This window comes from Dromaius novaehollandiae, chromosome 3 (genome assembly GCF_036370855.1).
Source record: "Dromaius novaehollandiae isolate bDroNov1 chromosome 3, bDroNov1.hap1, whole genome shotgun sequence".
Lineage (NCBI taxonomy): Eukaryota > Metazoa > Chordata > Aves > Casuariiformes > Dromaiidae > Dromaius > Dromaius novaehollandiae.
Window position 1 is genome coordinate 8,398,684 of NC_088100.1, and position 26,985 is coordinate 8,425,668.

Here is a 26,985-nt window from a genome sequence, read left to right on the forward strand (position 1 = left end):
TCAGTGTGAGCTTTTCTTTCTAACAGAGATTACCCTAGCTTTGAGTTCAGTTATAACTCTCTCTCAAGGGCTAGGCACAGAAAGGCTTGTAGAAGAGCTAAGTATATTGGTCATAGTAGACAGCTAGATCTTAATGTTTTGTGAGATACTAGCGAGATCTACCTTGAGAATGAATTGATTGTTAAGGAGGTTTTTTTTAATTCGTGTTCTTAAGTACTTTGTGTGTTCTCTGTGAACTGTTATCTAAACTTTAGAGAAAAAGTAAATTTTATACATGAGCATACATGTTAGCTTGTTGTCCCTCTTGATGCAGGTTGCTTTGTGTAGTTTCTGCCTAGCATAATGGAGCCAGTGTCTTGCCGGAGCCTCTGCAATATTAAATCATGAATTGTTTGAATTTGCTCTAGGAATGGGTAGTATGCCAAATCTGTCCATGCCAGCATCTATGTCTGCGATCACACCGTTAGCTCCCATGTCCTCTCTGACCTCAGTGACTTCCATTCCTCCGTTGGTTATCTCTGCTCCCCTGGTGCCTTCTGTCAGTACCTCATCGTTGCCAAATGGAACATCCAGCCTCCTTCAGCCTTTGTCCATACCTTTCTCCTCGAGTAAGTATAGTGTAGTCCAGTACTCAGTTTCAGAGATACGATTTTCTTTATGGGTGATTTCATACTGAAATGCTAATCATTGCAATGAATTTAAAAAAAATGTGTTTTATCTACTGTTCACATTCATAGAATCAGTTATAATTAGTTAATCTTAGAAAGAAGATACTGATTAGCTTTTCTTACTTATATCAAAACCTTGAGTATTAATTACAAAGCATTACCTTACACTTGTTTGCTTTACAATTTTTTTGCTCTGTTTCTTTTTGTTGTTTGTTTCAGCACTGCCCCATACTGGTTCTTTTGCTCCCATGACAGGAGGGCTTGGTGGTACTAATATACAGAAGGCACAGTCACTAATTGATTTAGGATCTAGCAGGTATGACAGCAGCTTAAAATTATTATATCTTAAACTTGAGTAGCGTGCCTTTTAAAAAGTATGGAATGTTTGTTTATATTTTCAAAGTGTAAAAAAGAAAAAAAATCTTAAAATAAATACTACTTTCAGTACATCTAACAAAACTATCCAAAGTAGGTGAGGAGTTCAAAGAAGAAGAAGTCATGTCAAAAAATAAGGGAATGTACAGCATTCAGCAGTAATAAATAGAAATAAAACTCATAAAGTGGGTATAAAAGCAATGTTTATGAATTGATGTGCTCACTCCTTATAAATGGCACCACATAATTAGCAGGCATGTAGAAAGAGTATTAGTTATTTATCTGTAAATTCATTTTCTCAATAATGGAAAATTGTAAATCTTTGACATCATCTGCTCTATTTAATTGATTTTAGAGCTTCATCATAGACAAAGTGGTTTATCTGCCTAATTGGGCATTTAAGGAACAATATCCCAGAAGACAATCCAGAGGGCATTTCCGCCTCTGCTCAAGCCTTAGAAAGTGATTCAGAAGTGCTTGTACCTCTCTGCTGCTTGTGCAAGGCATCTTGGATGAATGTGCATCTAACTTTGTACTCCTTATGTAGGCACCTGATGTTAATAGGATGATTCTGGGCATGATGCCTGCCTGTAATCATCTCTCTTTTTTATTTTTTTTTTTTTTTAATCGGAATGCTTTCTACAACTGTTGTTGCAGTGTTGTGAAATAGATCCTCTGAAATGTTGTTGTTGACAGCATTTTCACCATCGCATCATCTAATTTAAAGTGCACCTATCCAACATAGTGCTGGAAAGGCTTTTTTATATCAGTGTTCTTACTTTTATTACCTCATATAACACTACAAATAGTCTTTTACTTGGGAGAGTAGGGAATTGCCTTAACCAAGCCAGGATGTACCCAGTTTTGTTTGATCTTCAGACATCAAAAAACATGTGAAAATCATAGCTGTTATAGCTAGAGGCCGTGTAGGCATAACTAAGCACTCGATCAGCACTATTCTGCAGAAACAGAATGAATAGGCAAAACTCTGTTTAGCCTGTAATTGTCACTAACAGAAAGACAAAGGGAGAGATGGAATAGTGGTTTTAACTTTAGAAGCAGCTTTTGGCTGCAAATTTATCACATTTTTTTGTTCATGTTTTTTTGTTTTTTATTCATTTATATTCCTCTTTTAAGTTTACTTTGACATTTACTTCATGCTTCACGGTTCTTTTAAACATCCTTGTGAAAGTTAAGATACTTTCCTGTGCTTTCCTATAGTATTACGTTGCAGTGATCCATGAGTGAAACGTGTGACATAAATGCTGGTGATACCAAGAGGAATAGGGTCTTTAGTCCAAGAATTTCTTTTTAGATATGTGTTCCTAATTTCACAGTAGAATTTCATACTAATGTTGAAAATATTTATAGTAAGTTAGCAGAGGTAAAACTTTGTGGAAGTTTTTTTTAATGTTCCTAGAAAATGCTGCATCTTCTGTTCTAGTGCCTGTTTGTTAAGTAACTTAAACTTTTTTTTGGATTATATTGCAGTTCAAATTCTTCCTCTAGTGCTTCACTAACTGGGAATTCACCAAAGATTGTATCCTCAGACTGGGCAGTTCCTCAGGCTTCCAGATTAAAATATAGGCAGAAATTTAACAGTCTTGATAAAAGTATGAGTGGATATTTATCAGGTGAGTATGGCTTTTGATGTGGAGGGGGAAAAACAGCAGTGTTTTCTGTCTCTGAAACCTTCTGGCTTGGGGATGGAATCCTGGCTTGCTGAAAGGATGGAAGTCATTTGATTTACATGTGAAATCAAAGCTGAAATTGTTGACATTTGGATCTATAGGAGAGAATGTGGCTTGGCTACTGAGTCCAGTGAGCCAAGGAATGGAAGTGGACATCAGCTTATTGGCTTGGGCTTCATACTAGACCTGGAGGGGACTGAGGAGGCAGCAGTCTGAAGAGGTGGATTGAGGAAGCAACAGTAGCAGTTGAGGAAGAAAAGAGTGGCTGCAGTGAGGCCTAACCGTAGACATTTGAGAACCATGAGGCTGTGGAAGTTAATTCTATAAAATCAGCAGTTGTTTCGCAGGCATCTCTCTTGGGACTGAGGGTGTGTTTTATGAGTTTGTAAAATGAGGGACATCTACACAGTCATTTTTGTGCCACATACTCCTGCTCTTTTCAAAGAAAGCAGTCCAAGAGAGATACGACTACAGATATTGCTAGGAATCTTTCAAAAGTAAGTTAAGGGAGTAATTCCTTGTTGACTTTCAGTGGCATTTGTGCTGTGTTACAGCATTATGGTGATTTTGAAAAATTTCATGCAAAGCTGGTAGAAAAGTAGAGTTTCTCATAAAAGTTCTTGTAAAACCCTTATTGTAATTGTTTATTGTAGAGCACTGGACAAGCAGCTAGCAGATGTAAAGTCAGTATGTATGTCTGTAGCTGACCAGATTTCTCACCTTGAGTGCTTGCCAAGCCTCTGCCTCAGTTTTCTAGTCTACAGAGGGGAGGACACTTCTTTCTTTTGAAAGGGACCCTTGATACTTTTTATCTTGGTCAACGAATTTTGGGCTGAAGGTTTCACTTACCTGCCTAGCAAGGTGCATTGTTTTTTGTCAACTAATAAAAGTTGACAGCTTTCCAGCTTACTAGCTCAAACTAAAGGCAGACTGTAGCTGTTACAGGAACACAGCTGATACAGATTACCGTAAATACTCATTTTCATGTCAGTTTTTCTGTTCTGAGCTTTGAGTGAAAAAAGCACCCAGGAAGAGTTAAATCTTTATTGTTTGGATTGTAGTACCTGTTGTTAAGCCTATAAATAATACCATGTCAGCCATTAGTGGAAGTGGATTAGATTAATATTAAAAAACTACTTGTTCCAGTTCATGAGCTGTTTTACTACATGTGAATCTTTGAACAAGTATTGCTTTTTGGTTAATATTATAATCCCTTTATTAAGGATTTCAAGCAAGGAATGCTCTTCTGCAATCAAACCTTTCACAGACTCAGTTGGCTACTATTTGGTAAGTTTAGTTACTGCTTAAGAAGTCAACGCACTTACAACATTAGGGAGGAAATGTACCTTATTCAACAAGAAATGGTGAAGGGACACCATAGATCTAAAATCATAACCTGAAACTCAGCTGCTTCTTAAACTGCTTTGTTCATTAGTAAACTTTCAAAAGATTACTTTATATGATGAGTGTTTTACTCTTTGAACTCTGTATGATAGCACAGATTCCTGACTTTCAGATTCCTGACTTTCAGATTCCTGACTTTCAGATTCCTGACTTCAATTCAATGATGAGCTGTTTAAGCTGAGCTGAAGGTCTGTTTATTTTAAAAGTAGTGTTCTGAAACAAAAGACAGTCCAAGCTTGTTACTATAATGAGAGGTATTAGAAAAGCAGTAGCTCTTCAAATTTTTAAGTTTCCTGTAGTTTTCATAAAGATATCTACATATTACACATTTGTCAAGACTTGCCTTTACTGTGATGATGTAAATAGTTAGTCATCTGAAAGCTTGAATAATTTGCCTTTGAGCTGTTAGATAGCAATTGGATTTTGCATGTAGATGTTTATGCATAAACATCTGAGTTTATGTATAAACTTTACTGTTCCAGAGGAATTCCCAATAGCTTTCTGCTTTACAGATCTCTCTGAGGCAGTTCCCTTTTTTCTTCATCTTTATCTCGGGAGCAGTCATTTATTTGTCTCTACCAGCAGCTAGCTGAAATATTCCCTGTATTAGTTCCACTGATTTGGTTGCATGCTGTGAGGGCAAAAATGGAGTGTCAGGCTGTATTCATCCACTCTGGAGCGGATGAATAAAGCAGGTACACAGTGACTTGTTTTCCTCTAACAAGCCTAGACCTAAGATATCGGTAGCCAATGCAGGGAGGTCTGTGTACTCATTCAGAAGATTAACAGGCCAACTCACAGTTTTGTCCAAAGTAAAGAAATACTGATATTTGTACTGGTGTAAGGTATTCATGCTAGTTACTGTATAATGGTGATGTTATGTGTGAGCAGTTTTGGTGTGTCAATATAATAAAAATCTCGTTTCATCATCTGTTGCTTCTGTTTTTTCTCTGGATTTTTTTTTCTGCTTAATACTTTTTGGCCAATTGTGTGTGTGGGGGGGAAAGATGGCGTGAGCAGTTACTTCATTAAGCATTTCAACTACGTCTAGTCAAAGGACACATTCCTGCAATTATATTTAGATAGACTGTTCTTTGAGAGCGGTTCCTGCTTTCTTGTCTGCATCTCTGGAAGCGTTTCACTAGGTTTTTTTTTTCCCTGTGTGGCAAGCGTTTTAAGTACAAGTAGGCTAATGTTATGACTGTGTGTTCTGCCTTCTTGTTAGAGAGAGCAGGTGATCCTTTTCCTGCCTTTTGCAAGGAACTCTGCAGTAGCTTGCATCTTCCCTGCAGCACTGACAGCTGCACTGCCAAGGAGGTGCAAGGGGGAAAAAAAATTCTATGCAAAGGTTCCTGCTGTGGAAATTGGATGTAATTTTATATAGTGCTTTTTTTTTTCCTTTAAGGGGGGAATGAGGTTTTTTTTAAAAAAAAAAAAAAAAAAAAAAAAAAAAAAAGGGGGGGGTGGGCAGGGGGTTCTGTCATGTAGGGCTGGTTAAGAACAGGCCTGGATTCTGTTCCCAGCTCTTGCACTGGTGATGCAAGAAATCAGAAAAGTCACTTAACCTTTCCTACCATCATTTACCTTTTTTATTTCTTTTTTCTGTATTTTATAAAAACATCTTTATAATATCACATTATTAAACAGAATGTCTCCTTTTATCCACTATTTATTTTAGTAATTGTAATTATTTTTACACATCATATCACAGGAATTCTCCATTGAAAAAATTATTTTGCAGTAAATTGTTTCAGCTATCATTTGTGAGTGACTGTGATATTTAGTTCTAATTAGAATTGTTATTAAAACTGTGCAGGTCGCTGGCTGATATTGATGGAGATGGACAGCTGAAAGCTGATGAGTTTGTATTAGCCATGCATCTAACTGATATGGCCAAAGCTGGACAGCCTCTGCCACTAACTTTGCCTCTTGAACTGGTGCCACCTTCTTTCAGGTAGATTACTGAGGACAGTGAAACATAATATATTTTCAGTGGAAATGTTTTCTACAAATAAAATAACTCTGTGTTATTTCTTTCTCTCTTTTTTTCTTTCCTTTCCAGAAGTGGAAAATACACTGAAAATATAAATGGAACTCTGCCATCTTACCAGCCTGTGCAAGAGGAGGAGCCACAGAAAAAACAGCCAGGTAAAATATGGTTCATGGTCTCCTTCTTAATGTATAGGGCTGTCTTCAAAGGGTACTGAAACATTTAGAAAGTAGGAGACATAATTAAATCCCAAAGGATTTCAGGAGCTAGATCCTCTTCATCTTGGATAGAAGGAAGGTTGTTAAGCAGATTTAGTCAGCCAATTACAGCTAATAAAATTGAGAAAGCAGAGATAGGGGCTATATTTAGCTTAGGAAAGGAGAAGTGCGCTGCTCTCAGTAACATTAATAATGTATTTTTAGAAAAGAAGTCCTTCATGGCCAAATATTTCAATGCCGTGGTAAAGTTGTTGGCATTACTTTGTTCTGTGTGTGGAGGATTCTGAAACCAAAATAACCCAATGTTGTTCAGTTATCTGAAAACTATATATAATTTGTACACAGCATAGATTCTGCTGTCATCTTCCAGATGCTACCAGCAAAGATCTCTTACAAAGAAGTGTAAGACATGACTTGCTTCTCTTTTTGGAAAGATGGTCGCTTAAAGCCTAGGTCGTTCCTGTGTATGTCTCTTTATCCTATACTGCAGTAATTGAGCTTGGTCCTGTTTTGTTTTCTGCTGTTTTTAACTCCAGGAGAATTTTCAGAGAACCGCTCTTCTTAAAGACTCTTTCTCTGTGTATTTATGTTTCTTGCATAATGGAAAACCTGTTTCCTTTCAAGAAGAGAGTCTTTTTTTAGCTTATAGAAGCTATTATTTTCTCTTTCCTCTAAAATTGAAGCTCTTCTGTCAGTCAATTTTAAATTATGACATTTTTGCCATTAGAATAGACTTTTGAAAATTTAAAAGTAGTACTGACATTTTTGAAAGGAAAAATAATACTTTAATGAATGCAATATGCTTAAATTATCCATGATCCAACAACCTCAGCTCACCAATAAGAAAGTATATATCACTAGGGGCACAACAGAGGTACTTGTTTGAGAGCAATATTTTATATAGGGCAGAACTGAACTACCTTTCCTTATTTTAGTGACATTTGAGGATAAAAGGAAAGCAAACTATGAGAGGGGAAATATGGAGCTGGAAAAACGCCGTCAGGTCCTGTTGGAGCAGCAGCAGAGAGAGGCAGAACGCAAGGCTCAGAAAGAAAGAGAAGAACAGGAGCGAAGAGAGCGGGAACGACAGGAGCAGGAACGGAAAAAACAACTTGAAATGGAAAGGCAGCTGGAGAGACAACGAGAGCTGGAAAGACAAAGGGAAGAAGAAAGGAGGAAAGAAATAGAAAGGCGGGAGGTTGTTTTCTTGAGATTATATTTTAATGCTTTAAGGAATGTGTACATGCATACAGTACCCACTTGACAGTGTTCAGGATATGAATGCCGGCTGTGGCTCAGTCTCCTTGCCTGGCCGTTGGCAAGCTGTTTTGGAGACTGTCATATCTGCCTGAAAACATTATATCTTTTATAAATGAATGAGGTGTTGGTCTGTGTTAAAGTTTTCAAATATTTCATAGCACGGGTGAGATTTTCTTGGACGGATTTCTTAGATCTTTAAAAAAAAACAAAATAAAATCCGCATCCTAAGCAAGATTCTACTGAACTCCATTGATAATATTTTGCCTGTTGATCCTGAGACAGACTTGGTTTTACTGGGTATCTCTGGGCATGCTAAGACTTGCATTTTTTATGTAGCTCTGTGAAATACTCAGAGGTTATGAGTAATATCTGTCACTAATGTGCTCATTTATTGGCAGTATTCTAAGCTAAACTGACTTTCTCTCTGAATTATGCCACTTTCTGTAGTTTTTCTTCATCAGGAGTTAGGTGCGTGGCATGAAGAGTCCTATAGCATCATTTCTTCTGTTCTTTTATGCTGAAGTATATAAAATCACTTGAAAAAAGACAATTCTTTACATTGCTGTTACACTATTTACAAGCAGAGCCTATTATATTAAATAATAGTCTCCATTTTGTATCTCCATTGTAATTAAAATTGATTTAATTTCTCTCTAGGCAGCTAAGCAAGAACTTGAGCGCCAGCGACGATTGGAATGGGAGAGAATTCGTCGCCAAGACCTTCTTAATCAACGTAACAGGGAACAAGAAGAAATTGTCAAGTTGACCTCTAGGAAGAAGAGCCTTAATCTTGAGTTAGAAGCCCTAGTAAGACATAAATTTCATTAACTATCTTTAAATGAAATACAGTATTTTAAAGCACATGGTTCTTAGAATATACATTAATGCCCAGTTAGGAATTTTGCTTTGCTTTGGGTGAGCAATCTAAAGCAGATGTCTTGGGCTGTTTTAAGAATTGCTCAAGTATAATTTTCCTTTGATTTCTTTCTAGACGGACAAACATCATCAGATCTCAGACAGATTGCAGGATATTCGAAACAAAAAGCAAATTCGGAAAACTGAGCTGGAAGCTTTAGATAAGAAATATGACCAAGGAATTATGGAAGTCAAGCAACTACAACAACAGCTTCAGGTATGTAGCTTTTATTTAAGCTTGTAACTCTTCTTTGTTTCCCATTCTGTTTCTGTAATGCTCTTAATAATAAGTCTCAATAGGGAGGAATAATGAATCACTTCGATTACAGTGCAGAGAGGAAATTGGCAAAGCCTTCGACATTCCAGAGGCTGTTAATTTTCTTTGTAGTGCTAAAGAAATGATTACACGTGCTACAAGTTGATGATAGAATGATGACAGTAATCAAAACCTCAGCTCCACTTTTACAAACAGACAATAGTGGCTGCTCTTTAATTATGAATTCTTGTATGGCTCCAGACTCAAATTTTTATGAGGAACATTTTTCTATATGGAGAGCAAAAAGCATCGGGCAGAGTTATCTTTCTGTTTTGGGGGAATTTTTTTTCTCCTTCAAATAGCAAAACATGAATTACTTCAAAATAGCTAACTGCCATCCTCTCTTGTGTGTTAGGGTAAGTTGTTGTTTCATGTTAGATATGAGGCAGTCAACGTAAATGTTCTCATGATAACACTTCTACTTTTAGGAAGTCTGTTAAATGTGTTTTTTCCAGCTATGTTAATGTTGGTGGGCTGAAAAGATATAATTTTTAATAGTATTTATATTGGGAGTGTAAAAGAAGTCAATTTTTCCTCTTCCCCGTAATGAAAATATGTAACAATGTTTAATTAACATGAATTTAAATTATGTTTGAAAATTTATCCCATTTTTAGTTACTGATATATAAACAATATTAAAAACTTGTTATGCTCTCTCCAATGTCTACAGGAGTATCAGAATAAACTAATCTATTTAGTTCCTGAAAAGAAATTGTTAAGTGAAAGAGTTAAAAACATTCAGCTTGACAACACTCAGAGTAAGTGTCTGCAAATGAATTCTCTTTGGTTTCCATTGCCAGCTTTTCATCACTCATAGAAAAGACACAAGGATATAGGAATATTAATCAAACCATTTATACTGTTAGTGTTATGACAACTTAAAATTGTTGTATCTACTTTCTGTTATTCCCTTCATGTTCTGCATGCGGGGCAAACAAATAAATTTTCCTGAGAAGGCAAGGATTTTGCTTGAAACTCTATATGCACTGTACAGCCCACAGATACTGTGATCCTTATTAACATCTTGTCTTTTTTGGTGGTGTAAAATCAGGAGAGTTCATTTACATAAAATTTACACTGGTCTTTAGACTAAATCACTCTAGAAGTCCCCAGAAGCTTCCTATGGATCAGTCTAAAACGATATAAAAACAAACTGCAAATTAATTTTTTGTACATATTAACTCTAATGTCTGTGCGTCTCAGTTTGGGGTTGGGCCCGGCTCTTCTCTGTACTCTATAAGAGTAGAATAGTAAATCAAGGAATTTTTGTGAGGACAGAGATTCTGAATTTAGAATGCATGTATATTAGGAAGAAGTAAAATAATTCATGAAAACACAAATCCTTGTAAAAGGCTTGTCTTTATTTCTGCAGGTACAGGGATCAGTTCAGTGCACAAGAAGTCCTTAGAAAAGGAAGAATTATGCCAAAGACTTAAGGAACAACTAGATGCCCTTGAAAAAGAAACTGCTTCTAAACTCTCTGAAATGGATGCATTTAACAGTCAGCTTAAGGTAGGTGCATTCTCTAAATATATAGTGTCACACTGGTAAGCACTATCTTTATTTTTCTGTCCAGTCATAAAGATTGATGGTAGTTCCACCAGGCTGTTTTTTTGTGCTGGTCTTCTACATAGCTCCACTTCCAGAAGACTTTCCCAACTTTGAATGTCAAATAAGAATTACCAAAGGTCTTGCAGCAAATAAATAGTGCAATAAACATGCATTTTAAACTAATATATTAAAATATTAACATCTTGCTAATCATTGTTTTGCATGAATCAACTATTGCTCACTCTCAACCTGTGCTCTATAGAACTTGTTTTGAATTAGAGTCAGAGTTTCTCAGGCCCTTGCAAATTCTGTCCTTATGATACTGAGGTTTTATTGGCTACCTTTTATTAAAAAGTTAAATACTAAGTCCACAATTCAAAAAAGAAATACAGGGTTTCACAGTACATCACACAAGATCTGGTGGCAGACTCACGTGCTGTTCTGTAAGTAACATAGGCCACTTATTTGTGTAGAAATTAATAAACGTTGACTACTGGACCCAAAGGCATTTTTGTTTCAGAGACGACTCTTGACTTACCTAAAAATGCATGCAGTTTTCAGGCAGGCTCGCATGTATCCCCTTAACTTTATTTACCAGGTTATTCATAGTGGCATTGATGTGAGCTTTATTCTAAAGTAATGGTTTTATATTGAGCTAATGTGAGGGCCATACACCACTCATTAAAAAGAACACAAGAAAAAATGCGTAGACATGTTAAAAGTTTTTTTTCTTTAAAAGAGAACTTCATGTAACATTAGTTACATGTGTTTTTAGTTACTTGTTTACTTGCATGGCTTGCTATGTTCAATGGCTGCATCCACAATTGAACCTTCCCTAAAATATGTTTTCAAAAATACATTGCAAAGTTTAATTGGCTTTTTATCTGCCTTATCTTACAGCGTGAGAATATGGATGATTCTGTTCTTCAGTGCCTTTTGTCTCTGCTAAGCTGTCTCAACAACCTCTTCCTCTTACTTAAGGTTATTTTCTAATCTTTGGCTCTTCTGCCTTTTAATTATTTCACAGTTTTTCCTCTGCTTACCCTTTCTGCTTGAGTATATGACCTGTATTAAGTAAATTTTCCTAAAAGAAAATCACTAGGCTCTTTTTCTTTCTGCTTGCTTATAAACCCTCTTTAAAACTTAAAATGTTACCTGCCTAGAAAGCCAAATTGCAAAATATTGATATCCATCTTATTTGTTAATAGACTGTGTTCACTAAGTTGTTTTACCAGATATTTTTCTTTTTAGTTAAGATAACATCGGGGGAAAAAAAATCTGTCTCAGATGGAAATAGTGTCTTCCTCCACCTTTCCATCTTTTTCTGTCTACCTGTCTTGCATGCATGCATCCGTACATCTTGAGCAGAGTCAGGTGTAAGAATTCTCTTCTGAGTTTACAAGAGTCTAGAAATAGCATCAATGTCCAGGATACAACCTATGACATCCCAAATGCAGTGCTATTAAACCTCCAGATTAACCCAACACTAAAGCTTAGCTGCTGTTTTTGCTCAACACTGCTTTTGCCTGCTGGGGTCAGATATCTCATAAATCCCCATAAATTATTCTCAGAATTATTTAACTGACCTTTCTGTCCTTCAAGAGGATTATTCTCTCCTTAAAACAAAAATACAAGATTGATTTTTTTTATGATGAAAATTTGTTTCCACAGTGATCCTCAAAGTGAGAAGAAAAAGTATTCTCAGCTAAATATATTTGGGGGGAAGAAAAGTAAATTGCTGGGTTTAGTTTATTGTTACAGAGACTTGCACTGCCACAGAAGTCTTATCTTGCCTTTTTCATATAAATTAGACTGTATTCCTTATGCAACAAGATTATTGGTATAGGTGCATATTGCAGTGGGAGTAGGTCATTTTAATTGCTTTATTTGTATTTACGAAAGGTCGAGATATACCTATTGCCTTGCTCAGTATGTGTAGCACTAGCATTCCTTAGAAAAAATGATGTAGTATCTTACAAATCATTCATGACATTGTGAAGGACATTCTAAAGTATTGCTAGTATAGTTGATTTTTTTTCTGTAAATTTTATTATCACCAAAATACATGATGATGTTTTGCATGAAAAAGTTTGTAGTCAAAGGCAGATGGAATAAGAACTGAAGGCTATGGATCAACAGGAACAGAATAAAATTATAAAGACTTCAGTGTGAGTTAGACAGGCTATGCCTTCCCACTGTGGTAGGCCTAGCGAATGTTTTTATTGGGTGTTCTGATTTTAATATGGGAGTGATCATCCCAGTTCTGCCTATGTTATTTTAGTCTTCTTGTTTGAGCCTAGCGCTTTTCAGTTATATTTTACGGTCGTGAATGAAGAGAGAAAAAAGAAGGAATGTGAACTCAGGTTGATGGTATTGTGCTGGCATCATTAAAGCCTGCCTCCTCAACAAACGTGTCTTCTGGTTATTTAAAATATGCTTCATTGTCCTCATTGTCCTTAGATAACATTGTATTTCGCTACTCAGTTTCGTGTTTTCCCCTTTCCTCTGTCATATTTCCATTTCCAGCAGGTGCATGACTGGAAGGGCTCCTTGAAAGCCTAAGTTACATAAACGGTTTTGCAAACCTGCCGGCTGTTTTTATACTTTTGTTTGACTTTCTTTACAGTGACTTTCAAGGGCTATTAATATTACTTTGTCCATTTGTATTAGCACTTGGTTCACAAAGCATTAAAATGCCTGGATGCTTTTCTCAAAAAAAATAAAATAAAATAAAAAGGCTCTATTTCTTTTGACGTACGTCATTGTGTTTCCTTATTAGGACCTGAGAGAAAGTTATAACACACAGCAATTAGCCTTGGAGCAGCTCCACAGGATCAAACAGGATAAAATAAGAGAGGTGGAAAAAAGAAGAGCTGAACTTACGCAGCAAAAGCGACTGGAAGATGAGGCTGCAAGGTACCATGTCCAAAAAGTATCAGCGCTGCAGTTTCTAAAGCAAAATAATGCTGTGGTGATTTAAGGCATTAATTGTAATGAACAAGAAGTCTAATTGGTAAAAACACATCCTAGTTGCCTTAGAGAAAATTTTTAATATGGAGTACCACTGACATAAGGTGGACTTTCTTCTCTCCAACTTGTTTTTATCTTCCTGTTCTTTAAAAAACTTAAATTTGAGGTTGATGGATAAATAGTCCAAGTAGTTACTTTTCCTGTTAGGATTTTTAACTTAACACACAGTTCTCCCACATTCAAAATTCCTTATTTTTCCTGCTTTGTTTTGCTGACCTTGAAAAGATCTCATCCATTTGCTTAGAAATGGAAACTCCAATAGAAACTCCAGAGAGTTGTGATATTTGTAGTCACTTGATATTTAAGAAAATAGGAGTGACACAGACTGCTTAATTGCTGTATTAATCTTGAAAGTTGGATCTGGAAAGCTTTTAGTTTTAAGTTCTGTTTTCTTTTTTTAAAAGAGCAATGAGAAAGTTCAAATACATCTTTAAGAAGGGATCGTTTCTTCTTTCATGTATGCAATGCTGGTTTTGCTAAGCCAAGCCTTGTATCAAACACCCAAACTTACTTTTCTCTCTTCTTGTTTTCTTATGACCTCATCTGCAACTAGTTTTATTTTCCTGTATTTTGCTCATTAAGAAATCATAGCTTTTAGGTTTTGATATTGCCTGTCTTAGGTCTGTCTGGACCTTCTGCTATCAGCTGACTATTTTACTCCTGTAACTTTGATGGTGGAGCTTTATAGTTCCAGATTGAAATAGTGCCAGGGAATAGGTGGATGCGTGCTTTCAGTGATGAGTCCTCAGCTCTGGAGTTTCTTTGTTGTACTAGTTTCAATTTTCTTAATCAGGCTTTTGCTATGAGAACAGAGAGTTGCCATATTTTGTCTTTTTAGTTTGAGATTTTTAATGATTTTTGACTTGCTTTGACAGTTTTGAATAAAAGTGTTAATAATCTTTAGTATTCGTGATTCATGGTCTTAACTCATGACATTTTTCTGCAATAATGCAATAGGAATTTTATAACGTTTGTGACGGTCATTTTAAGAGGATGGTATGCCATCTATACAATGATGTCCCGTTAATTTTTCTGTTGCACACAGCTGTGTGAGAGAGTAGCAGTATTACTGCATAGCTCCTACCCAGTCTTGTCATGTGTCTGAAAACACAATAAAACGGCCATCAGATCAGTGGCCTTTCCCCACCAGCCTGGTGCAGCAGTCTCCTCTAGGCATGATCCCTCATCAAGAATCCCTTCAGAAAGCTATGGCCCAAAGGCACAGGACAGCTGGTAAAACCAGAACAACGGCCTGTCAGCTAAAATGCAGTGGGTTTTTTATGTTCTTTTTTTTTTTTTTTTTTAATTGTGTTGAACTGGATAATGACTTGTCACGCAAAATGAGGCACAGGTTAAAATCTGGGTGATTTTGTAGAATACAGACAGATTTCCAGACTCTCTGTCTCTCTTTCTCTCTGCTAAAGAGAGTGGTTTGGCAGCCGAGGGAGTAAACATGTTGAATAAATTGCCACCGCTGAAAACAAGGAAGTAAAGCAGCAAAGATCAATATGCAAAGACTATTTTTATGCATCTGCCAGAGACTAGTTCTGTTATTGAATCTGTTTGGAAATCTTAGTTTGCAGTCATGAGATTTGGATCCTACCTTGGCAGAAAGCTTGAAACCACCCTTGTTAAATTAACAGATCTCTTCTTGCTCCTAAGAATGTAGGTGAGCAGAAGTGCCCACGGGAGGTACTGCACAAGTAACCACATCGCAGTGATTCTGTATGAAGACTCTTAATCCATTTGTTATTTATATGTGAAATGTACTGGCATACATGTTAGGCAAAGCATAGTCTCCTCCCAAAGAGCTTATGGCCCAGAATGAAAAGTAACCAACACCACAGATACAGCTTTACTTATAAGTGCAGGTTTTTATCCTGTGAACACCATCTCATTCATTTTTACATGAATGTGTTCTCCTCCTCCTTCCTTTTTTTTAAGGAAAGCAAAACGGGAGAAAGAGAACCGATGGCAGGAAAATATCCGAAGGGAAGAAGAGGAGAAAAAAAAGCGATTAGAGGAAGAACGAATGCAGGAAAAAATCCAAGAAAAACAGAAAGCTGATAAAGCAGTTGCTGTGATGAGAGAGAGGGAAAATCAACAGCTTCATGAAGAGGACAGCAAAAACAAGCAAGCTGAGATTCTGAGAGAAACGGAACAAAGGCGGAGGCAACTGGAAGAAGATAAAAGGAAGCAAGAACAAATTGCAAAAGAAGCTGAGGAGAGGCGTAAGCAGAATGAAGAACTAAAGAAAAGGAAAGAAGTGACCAACTCTCAAGAGACAGAGAAACGCACTTCTAAATTAACCATAAATGAGAAGTTTGTAGATCTGCTGAAACCAACAGAGAGTAAAGTTTTTAAGCCACCATGGAAAAATGAAGGTAAATGAATGAAAATGAAAGTCTATTGGAATTTTTTGTTTTAATCATTCTTAATTTCTTGAATGTCATTTCATTCTTTAGCTGTCTTGTTGTTAACATGACAATATGGCAGGCTTATTGCCTAAAATATTATTAGAAAAGCAATATTTCATGTCTTTAGTTTGGTATAAATCATACTAGTTCTGTTAACTTCATTTGGGTTTTATTAATTTTCAGCACCTATGGCTCTGCAACAAATCTTTCAGTGATCTTGGCCAACAAATCATGGCTGCTGGAAACAGTAATATTTTAGCTTTCTCATAAGGCTTGAACTTTCTGTCATTAAAGCAGATTGTTAACACGGCAGACTTTTGTTAGATGATGGGGGTATGGACAGGTAACTCTCAGTGAAGCGATTTATTAACATTGCAATTCACTTTGTTGCTGTATTAACCTGTGCATCTTATTAGCAAAAAGAACTGAAGTCAACCTAACTTTATTTGTGGACCTTGAAAAATGCTGATAAAACAGTATTTTCATTAAAGCCAGTTTTGATTAGTTCCCTCGTTCATTAGGTCTTATCAGTTTTTCTTAAAGACAGGTTTATCACTGAATTCAGCAAGAACCAAATTAGGGCGGTACTGACAGATTTTTGCACATCTCAGCTACACCTTGAAAAATGCTTAGCTGTTTAGCAACATCATTAGTAGACTTGGAGAGCATAAGGTGCTTAGAAAATAGAAATACATGGTATTTTGCTATTTTAGGCTTTTAAGCAATATTGTCGTTTGTGATGCTGAGCACTTACTGTTGATCAGTGTGTTCTCACCTTGGAAAATTATAATTGCATTAGAAGGGACTGCACTAAAGCACTGACTTGGCCAAACCTATTTGACAAGAAAGGATGAGAAGATATAGTTGTCATTTTTTGGCTTCGGAAGACAATGCACTTTACTGCCTGTATTACATTTATGATGATTAGCATATTAAACTCTTGCATTGTATGCATCCCCTCAGCCTGTTGTGCCTAGTTTTCTCCCATGATAGTGTCTTTGGGGCAAGAACTGTTGTCATGTTATATTCATATCTGTTGCTTAGAATGATAAGCCTCCAACTAAATGCATGTCTTTGAGCCGGAGCAGAAGGGTAACTACTCTTTTTCCTCCTTTCAGGCAATGCAGTTAGTGCCTCAGAGTCTAGGAATTCAGTTGCCTTGGTAAATTACAGAGCTTTATATCCATTTGAAGCAAGGAATCATGATGAGATGAGCTTTAATACTGGGGATGTAATTCAGGTAAGTATTTGTCAATTATATAACTTGCAAAAAAGCAAACAGCCCCCCCCCCTCCTAGTCCTGAGATATACAAGGTCTTAAGCATTAAAAGCATTGTGTTAATATATTTTAGACTTACTGAAATTTTAAATTTGATTTTTTTCATTTTTTTTTCTTTAAGGATGAAATTAGGATTAGTTTAGCTAAAGTCTCTCTTTGGGTCTTGCACATTTGAGAGATGTTGAAAATCAGCTTAGAATAACGATAGTAAACTCCAGACTTAAACTTTCTAAAATTAATAAATCAGAAATGATGTGGTTACTGCAGCTTTTTTTACATGTACTGATAGGCCTCTAAGTGTCAGCTTGAAATGTGAGTGTAGTAAACAGTGGCATGAATGGCTACATAGTAAGACAAGATTATTAATGGCATTTGAATTTAGATGAAACAGACTGGTTTCAGCAGGTATGAAAGGTTCTTCTGTATAATCAAGACGTCTGAATAGTGTCTTCTAATGTATTCTTAACTTAATCTTTTTTGTCTCTTACTTGGCTGGTGCTTTGTAAATGCACCCTCAGGCAGATACCTAGAGTAGTTTATTCCGAGTCCATTCTTTGAAGCATTCTTGTGGATTCAGTTGCATGTGTTATCCATAATGCGACAGCAAGAACGTAAGGCTAGAAGCATCTTCTGGCTTCTCAGTGGCAATCTGTATCATTTCATGTAATTATTTCATTTGTTAGCATACATATATTTTTGGAAAGCATAAGCAATCTGTAGGCCTGTGAAAACTGATTTACAGCTGTGGTGATAGAGTAATATATATGTAGCTAATATATAGATACATATGGTTCCCCCTCATTTGGATTATAAGTGAAAGAGGCAGATGATAAGGGAAAGTTTATAGAGCAGTGCGTTACTGAATTTTTAAACCTCTAGGTATTAGACTTCAGTTTGATAGTGTTAAATCATGTATTTGCATTTTCATGGCAATGAAGCATGGAAGAGGAAGCAAGAGAAGTAGGTGTTGTTTTGGCTTCCTTTTCAGATATGATTAATTAAGTGCCATTTAACTGCTGATGTCTTCTCTTAGAAATATGCCAACAGCTGTCGCCTCCTCTTCTACTGCAAACCCCAACTGAACTAACTAGTTGTCAGTATTTGAGCAGCTAGTATTAGCGCATTGTTCTTACTGTATGTTTGAATATATGCAGCATAATGGAGGCTTTAATATTAATTTGAATGTGTAAGGGTGCTCTATAACCGTTCATTATAGTAGACACTAGAATTTTTGTACGTGTCTTTGGATACAGTTAATTTCAGGCTCAGCACATCCCTCCTCCATTCTTTTAAGTAAAACTACAGAGAAATATGCTTATAGTTCCTCAGTTAAGAGGATGACAGTTCTGTAAGCAGAATGACTTTGGTGTACCAACTGCACCAGCTTCCGTGTGCTGCTAGGCTAGCCTGATGCCGCTTTTGGCTGCATGTTCAGCAAAATATAACACAGTGCGCCATGATTTTTGGCAAGCCAGAATGGCTCCAGGTACTGTGTGTGGTGGTCCCCAACCTGCCTGTTGCCTGGGGCCTGTTTGAAGGAGCGTAACACCTTGGAGGCCTGTCTCTGCTCGTCCCTGAAACTCGCTGAAATTGGCCGGTGGGTTCAGAGGGTTGCCTCGAGAGGAACTGCCAGAGACGCACTGCAATTGCATCGCCCTCTTTCTTCAACTGGGCAAAATCAGCTGAATTCTGAAAGGGAAGAGAATGGAAATGCTGATGCTTGTGTGACTGCAGCTCACGCTGTGCCAAGAGGTGCTTACACACCAGATATCTTGTTTGCTTCATGCTGTTAATTGTTTTTTGTTTGTTTTGGTTTGCTTTGCTTTTATCCTCCTATCCACAGGTTGATGAAAAAACTGTGGGAGAGCCTGGTTGGCTATATGGGAGTTTTCAAGGACATTTTGGTTGGTTTCCATGCAATTATGTAGAAAAAATACCAGAAGGAGAAAAATCTTTATCTCCTAAGAAGGCCTTACTTCCTCCTACAGTATCTTTATCTACTACCTCAGCTGCTTCAGAGTAAGGTTTTTTTTTCTTTTTACATTTGTGTTGTTGCCTTTTCTAAAACATAATGTGCCATATAGTATCGTTATGTGATTGTTTTTAAAGGTAAATACAGAAAGCTTATTGAAGAATCTATCTGAAGTGCTTTTGTCTATTTTAAATCTTTGATAGTCTGTTTGCATTGTATAGAGTATCTGTTTTATATATATAAAAGTAGTGTTTCTACTTGATGTACTTTTTAAATAAAAATTGTCCTGTGTTAAATATGCTTGTATTCAATTTGCAGACCACTTTCACCAAGTAAATCAGTAGAAGAATCTGATTACCAAAACATACCTTTTTCAAGCCTGAATGTTAATACAGCATGGCAGCAAAAATCAGCTTTTACTCGCACTGTGTCCCCTGGATCTGTTTCACCCATTCATGGACAGGTGTGTTGTGTGAGAGTGAACCTGCTGTATTTTAGGTTCATGTTAATGATACTGACTTTTTTTTCCCCTTTTCTTTTCTAACACTGGACTACTATAAGGCTAGAGAATAAAGAAACTAGTCTGAATTCCCCACTAGCATGCATTGATATAATTCCATATATTTGGGTGGACCAGAGAACAAGACCATGCAGTTTTTCCTAATTCTATTATAATTTTCCTCTAGAACTGGACAGACAAGATGATACGCAAATAAGAAAGAGTCGAGAGATTGTTCCTGAGTCAGCAGCCTGTATATGGCAGTGCAAATGTCCAGACATCAAATCATAGGAATGAACTGTCTTGGAATGCAAGAAATGATGCATCTGTTTTTAACACTTGAATCAGTTTTGGGTAGTAAGTTCAATCAACACCTGTGCTTCTATCTTAACAGGGGCAACCTGTAGAAAACTTAAAAGCACAAGCACTTTGCTCTTGGACTGCAAAAAAAGATAACCACTTGAATTTTTCAAAAAATGATATCATTACTGTGCTGGAGCAGCAGGAAAACTGGTGGTTTGGAGAGGTACATGGAGGAAGGGGTTGGTTTCCAAAATCTTACGTCAAGCTCTTACCTGGGAGTGAAATCAAGAAAGAGGAGTGAGTGAGACTTTTATTATTATTTTATTCAACAGTTTACAAAAAGCTATGGTTTAGAGAGCAAAACTACTGCAGTGCATTGCAGTGCTTTACAGTGCAGAACCTAAATAATATTTACCCTTTGCACAATGCAATTTTAGGCTTTTGTTGTTTTCTTTTTGCAAGTTAAGTAATGTTGGGCTCACAACTGTGTAAACAGAAGGTCTTCCAAGGCTGGGTGCTGTGAAAAAACAATGGTGTTTGATTATTCATCAACTGTTAAACACTTTCTTGGTTCATTACTGAGTCAGCCCTCCAGCAGTGTAATTGCTTTATGTCTCTGAAGGTGCCAAATACTAAATGACTTACCAAGAATTCCTTAACACTTGGCATTGTAAACTCGTAAGGCACATCTTGCAGAAATAGTGGTTTATTTCTTTACTTGAAAAGATAGTTAAGTCTATTTTAATGCTGTAGGTAACTTTTTAAATAATTATTCAAAGTCTAGTTAGTGCTAGAATGGATGCACCATTGTGTGTGAATTGATCTTTTCATGTGTTATGATAGAAGTTATTTGAAATTGTCTAAAATGAGAGCATTTGGACAAAATTTTTCATTTGTGCTTCTTTTGGATGGCATAATTTCTGAATAGATCTTCTAGCCTTTCATCACAATACTTTTTTTTTTCTGGGGGGCGGGGGAGAAGTCCTGTGCTCTTGGGTTCTACCTGCATCTTAAATACCAATAATACTCGTCACTAGTTGAGAGTCGGGGTATCCTTGATTTATAGGAAATGCCAGCTTTGAGACAACTAAAGTGAGCTCAGTCTCACCCTAATAAAGACATTTGTTCTTAGTCAGCCTTCTTACTCAAACATTTTTTTTTTCCTGCAGACCAGAAGCTATTTATGCAGCTGTAAACAAGAAGCCTAATGCACAGTCTTATACAGCTGGAGAGGGTAAGGCTGCATGGATTATGTCACTTAATGGTACAATTTATTTCTGCTTAATGGCATATGAATAAACTTGGATATATAAAGAAATTCTGAGCAAGACTTTGAATGCTTGTCCAAAAGATACAGTGCAAATATCAAGCTACTGTTATGAAAATCCTAAAATAAGAACTTAAGTAAAATTTGTAACTAATTCAGGTTGACTATAGGCTTGGGTGTATGAGAGTTTTGTTGCTGTTTTATTTTAAGACTCCTGCTCACGCATTAATTTTTAACTAGCTATAGATATTTCTGAAAACTAAAATATGTCTCATACCCATTAGCTGACTTATCTTTTCCTGTTGCTGTTTACTGTACTGTACTCTACTGTAGAGACACAAAAAGAGATTGCTAGTTTCCTAAGTGCGGGCCATTTTCTTTTAAACAGTAGAGAGTAGAGAAAACAGATACTAATGGAGAAGAATTTGGGAGAAGCACTTTCTAGGCCTTTTAATCTAGTGTATTCTCCATGCTTCCACAACTGTGTTTTAATTCCACTTGGTGTTTTCTATCTCTGCTATGTTAATCAGATAATAATGTATTTAATCAGATGTAGGTGTATAATATAAATGGTTGTTATGAAACGTGGAACTGGGATGAAGTGCTTCATACAAGAGATAACAATTCTCTAGCTGTGATCTACAGGTTTCTGTTGATCTGCGGGATGTTCAAAGGGTAGTAACTCTAACTCTGGCAAATATATGTCTGGAAAATGTTGTGTACCTATGTAAGCCAGAGCTGTGAGCATGAGGCAAGGTGATTATGATTGAGCAGGTAGGTTGATTCATAAACTTGCTAAGACATGATCCATGTTATGAACACGTTGATGAATGCTGATAGCAAAAATACCTTTACTTGCATCTGGTGTGCTTTTATCCTCCTAGCTGAAGCTGTTGTCTCCTTCTTTGTATATGCTGTCTATACAGAGTATGTTGCGCTCTATTCATATTCGAGCTCTGAACCTGGTGACTTGACTTTCACGGAAGGTGAGGAAATACTAGTGACTCAGAAAGAAGGGGAATGGTGGACAGGGAGCATTGACGACAGAACTGGAATCTTTCCCTCCAATTACGTCAGACCAAAGGATCAAGAAGTGAGTCCTTATTTTGAGTCTTTTACCTAAGGCAAGATGCTTTCTTTCGATTTTATATTATTGTTATTGGTATCTACCTCTTACATGGTGATTTTCAGCAGAGGTTAAAGTGCTTGAAAAAAACAAAAGCTGGATATGGATCCCCGGTAGCCTGAATCCTAATTCAGTGCTCTAGCCACAGTGTCACACTGCTTCTGTCTTCACAGGATCATGGTGTTCTGTTAAATACAGACATTATGGAACTAATGCCACTTCTGTTGCTACTTCTGCTGGAAGAGGATAAAAAAGATGCTCTCTTTTTCAGGCAAGAAGGTGTATTTATGGCAAAAGAAAACTTCAGTGCACATGAATTAAAAACTAGTGCAAATTCTACTGTTCTTATCTCACGTTAAAAGATGGTTGTTGTATCTTTATTGCAGGGTTCTAGTAATGCTGGCAAAACTGGAACAATAAATAAGAAACCTGGTAAGTGTGTGATAACTTTTTAATATTTAGCATTGTTTCTTAAGTACTTACAAACATTTAGGACCAGATTCACAACAGTGTTTTAATGGTAGCTAATGTGCTTAACTGCAAGGTATGTACTAGGATATTTCTGTGGATCTGGCTCCTACTACAATGAAAAAAATAATGCATACAACTAATATTCTTTTCTTTCAGAAATTGCTCAGGTTACTACTGCCTATGCTGCATCAGGAATGGAACAGCTTAGTCTGGCTCCAGGACAGCTAATACTTATTCTGAAGAAAAATGCAAGTGGATGGTGGCAAGGAGAGTTGCAGGTAACTACTGAAGAAAAAGTAATTGTGACCTCATGAACAGGAATGAGGTGGTCTTTGGTTTAATTTGGGGGGGGGGGGGGGCGGGGAGGGGGAAGCATAGTGTTTGAAAACTTGATTAGAAAGCTATTTTTACCTTGTATAAACCCTATTTGAAAAAAGTGTTTATTTAAACCTTGTGTTGCTGTTTTTGTTTTTTGGGTTTTTTGTCATGAAAAGAAAATAGTAAAATGGTAAACGATCATATGTGTGGAAATAGGGGGAGGGATGTTGTCAGTTAATAAAAACAGTAGGGTTTAATTGATAAAAAGTTAAATGGTGAAGTCCTTCTGAGGAAGGAACAAGAACCCTTAGAAGTTGGAGGGAAGCTAGTTTATTCTGAAGGCTGCAGTTCCCACTTTTTCTCCTTTTCCCATCTAGTGATGAAAGTCTAGTCCTAAAGTTAGAGGTACTGTGTTACACAACGTTCTGCTTAATTCATAGTTGATGTTTTGAATTTTAGAGGCCCATGGATCTTGGCCTTGATAGCCGCCATCTTTGTAACCAATGGAAAAGTTTAAATCATGATCTTAGATCGCTTTGTTACCCTTTTCCTCTTTACCTAGGAGGTATTAGAGCACATAACAAATATATGTAGTTTTAGCCTGAGTTTAAATGTACTACTTCTGATACTAGGATTACATAGCCCTCCTAGGACCATTTAATTGGCCTTTCCCAAGGTATTTTACTGCCACACCCCCTCTCTTTGAGTGAATACTGTTGTTTACATCTGTTTTCTCTCTCCAACTATCTCAACCTCACACAGGGCTGATCTGACTATTCTGCATCCATTTTTAAAACCAGCCTGCTTTCCAGAAACGAAAAGGGGAGATCACACTGCACTGAGAAGTGCTGCACTGAGTGTTTTTTCCACAAATTTTGTACATTAGTGAATCAGCAGTAAAAGAATTACTCATTTTTGCATACAGGAAAATACAGAAAACAGTAGTTTGCATTTTTACAAAATTAGGCTCAGTACTGGTTCAGGAAGAAGCCTCAGATAATCAAGGAAGTGTTGATAGGTAAAACTAAGATTGGTAATCAGTTCTTGCTAGTTTGAATTTACTTTACTGAGGTAATAGAGCTCACTCTGGAGATGCTGTTTTCTGTAATCTTTTTTCACTTTTACAACTTTACTTTTTTTGTGCAATCTGAAGTTTATTTATTTCTTCAGTGTGGCCAGAGGTCATCTTTCCCTCTGGGACTGGAAAAGCAAATATTAAAAAAAAAACAAAAAAACAAAAAAAAGTTTTCAAACAGTCATACTATGTACCAGGTAGAAAGTGATGTCAAACAACTGGGTCGAGATTTTCAAAAGTAGCTTATGGTGTTTGATACCTTTGTTCTGGATGTCTCATTATAGACTCCTTATACATAAGCACGATTTTCATAGGGTGAATTTCCAGCCTTTCTATTAAATTGTGCACCAAAATTATTAGCTGCACTTGAAAATCTTGAACATACATATTTGGGTGAACATATCAGGGTGCAGATTCATTTGAATTGTGTTTTTTGGTTTTTGTTGTGTTTTTTAATTCCTTCAGCCTGATTTTTACCTGTTCAGATTTATATTTAGTGTTTAGTTTATCATGGAAGACCAACTTCTTGTGTTTTTGTTAGCAAAGCTTTGTGAGATATTTGTTGCACTTTTCCAATCTGTAGACTTTTTAGTGTCTTATTTGCGTAATGACCATTTTGAACACTTACAGGCAAGAGGAAAAAAGAGACAGAAAGGATGGTTTCCTGCCAGCCATGTGAAATTATTGGGTCCAAGCAGTGAAAGAACAACAACATCTGCTCCCTCAGGTGAAAAACTAACTCTATTTATATTTCACTTAAAATATTTTATATAGCTGTTTCAACTGTTTAAACAGTAATCTGAATCTCATAACTGGTGTAATAGTATACTTAATGGCTGTACCTTATTTTGGTGTCACTGGGGAAAGTAGAAGCCCTAGTCAGAATTTGGGACTTTGGACAGACATATACATTCACATATTACCTAGGTTTGAGAAAGGTAAAATCTCCCAGCTTCTTAATCAGAGCAGTTATTTGTGGGGACCTGCATATATCCTTTATTGCACCTTGCAGCAGAACGTCTCAGTCATACAAAGATGTTTATATTCAGAAATCTGTGAGGATCAGCAGTCCATCTCTTATGACAAGAACTTCTTAACTTTGCTGAATGCACTCCTAAAGACTCTGGATTGCCTGGAGCCCACACTTCTCTGTGAGGTCCTTGTTTCCACGTTTTCAGCGAAAGTCTTATGGAAACCTAGCAATCATTGACAAACTCCTTTGTAAGCAGGGAGATAGAGCTGCATTTTCCACTAGGATTTTTCAGTTGGATGGCTGGGTACAAATCAGATTATTTCACAGAAGAGTAGCTTTTTTGGTTCTGCATGCTTGAGCTGACTTCACAGCTCTGGTTTGCTTATACAACAGCTTCCTGGGTTTCCCTGATTTCCCCTCTTCCTCTACTCTATTTTTCTCTCAAGTATCACCTATAAACTAATCAAACACACTTTCTCTACCGAGCCAGTAGAAGAGCAAAAAAAATGCACTTGCTTATATTTTAAAAATATTTAGAAGGTCAATAAATGCTCTAACTGAATCCATTTGCTACCTAAGCAGCTGAAGTGGAAGTAAAGGAAAACGTTACTCTCTGACCCAGTTCATAGTATGAGTAAAAGAAAAGGGAAGGCAGTTTCATATCAATGTAAGATCATCTGGTTATTTTCTTATGTAACAGTGTCTGTGAAATTGTTGTTTCTTTTTAGTGGTTATGTTAAATACTCAGGAATAATCTTAATACTTGCGCAACAGTAGTATTTCTGCTAATTGTTTTTTCCTTGCAGTGTGTCAAGTCATAGCAATGTATGATTACATGGCAAACAATGAAGATGAGCTCAGTTTCTCCAAGGGGCAGCTTATTAATGTACTGAGCAAAGATGATGCTGATTGGTGGCAAGGAGAAATCAATGGTGTGACAGGTCTCTTTCCCTCAAACTACGTAAAGATGACTACAGATTCTGACCCAAGTCAGCAGTGTAAGAAACGATTTTTTTAAAAAGCACTTTATTACTGTATTTCAAAGGTGTATTGCTATTCCGCTTTGTGTTTGGAATTTGGAGTCCCACGCCTCAGATGAACTTACTGGTATTTCATGCATTGACTTTTCTATTCAATCTACAAACAACCAACATTTTACCAAGCAGCCAGTGTGTAATAGCAGAGTGCTTGAGAGAGGTAAAATATTAGATTTGATAGGCATTCACCTTCCTTTAAAGATACTGATATTTGATAACTTTTGATAAATCCCAGTCAGTGCAGGCCTACTGTGCTATATTTTAGGTATTTTATCTTGCCTGAGCTCCCAGCTGATCCTGCTTTCATCCAGTTCTGAGAAACCTGGTACGTACCAAAGCATGCAATAAGCTGAAGGTCATCAGGAGCAGGCTAAGAACTGAATGCCAGAATATACACCTGTCTGAAGGTCAAAAGTTTCTCAGCCTTTTTTGCACATAAACAGCATAGAGGTTTCTGGGTCCCCGCTCCTCAATACCATTTTTGGCTCCTCAGAGCAAATTACCAGTTTTTATTCCTTCAGTTTTTCATCCTGGGGCACTGTGATTAAATCAGCTTTTAAATCAACCCATGAAGTTAGGGGGGTTGGGAACATATCTTCATGTAAAAGTTTCTCGATCTCTGTAATAAGCCCTGCACTCGCTATTATTTACCCTGGGCAGCAGCTGTTGCTATGAAACAGCATGTATTGGCATTTGTAGTTGTCTCAGGATAAAGAGAAGCATCCAAAGCCTGGTTTAGCCTGACCTGTAAATACCCTGTGCATAAGGTCTTGTATGCACTTAAGAGTTGGTCAGCATAGTTGTATTGTTAGAAAAGTATTGGCAAACTT

The 26,985-nt window shown here is 36.8% G+C and overlaps 1 protein-coding gene across 2 annotated transcripts in view; it reads left to right on the top strand.

Moving 5' to 3' along the window:
* The window catches only part of ITSN2 (intersectin 2), a 92,575-nt gene that overhangs the window by 44,528 nt on the left and 21,062 nt on the right, over positions 1-26,985 (top strand). For both annotated transcript variants that reach the window (XM_026123604.2, XM_026123603.2), the window contains 23 exons: positions 408-608; positions 888-984; positions 2,535-2,677; positions 3,958-4,021; positions 5,955-6,092; positions 6,201-6,286; positions 7,282-7,544; positions 8,264-8,413; positions 8,598-8,738; positions 9,508-9,595; positions 10,210-10,349; positions 13,168-13,304; positions 15,363-15,802; positions 16,954-17,075; positions 18,958-19,133; positions 19,405-19,549; positions 19,980-20,185; positions 21,058-21,122; positions 22,082-22,248; positions 22,668-22,713; positions 22,909-23,030; positions 24,776-24,872; positions 25,925-26,116. In XM_026123604.2, the coding sequence (XP_025979389.1) occupies positions 408-608; positions 888-984; positions 2,535-2,677; positions 3,958-4,021; positions 5,955-6,092; positions 6,201-6,286; positions 7,282-7,544; positions 8,264-8,413; positions 8,598-8,738; positions 9,508-9,595; positions 10,210-10,349; positions 13,168-13,304; positions 15,363-15,802; positions 16,954-17,075; positions 18,958-19,133; positions 19,405-19,549; positions 19,980-20,185; positions 21,058-21,122; positions 22,082-22,248; positions 22,668-22,713; positions 22,909-23,030; positions 24,776-24,872; positions 25,925-26,116 (3,426 nt within the window). The remainder of the gene's footprint in view (positions 1-407; positions 609-887; positions 985-2,534; positions 2,678-3,957; positions 4,022-5,954; positions 6,093-6,200; positions 6,287-7,281; positions 7,545-8,263; positions 8,414-8,597; positions 8,739-9,507; positions 9,596-10,209; positions 10,350-13,167; positions 13,305-15,362; positions 15,803-16,953; positions 17,076-18,957; positions 19,134-19,404; positions 19,550-19,979; positions 20,186-21,057; positions 21,123-22,081; positions 22,249-22,667; positions 22,714-22,908; positions 23,031-24,775; positions 24,873-25,924; positions 26,117-26,985) is intronic.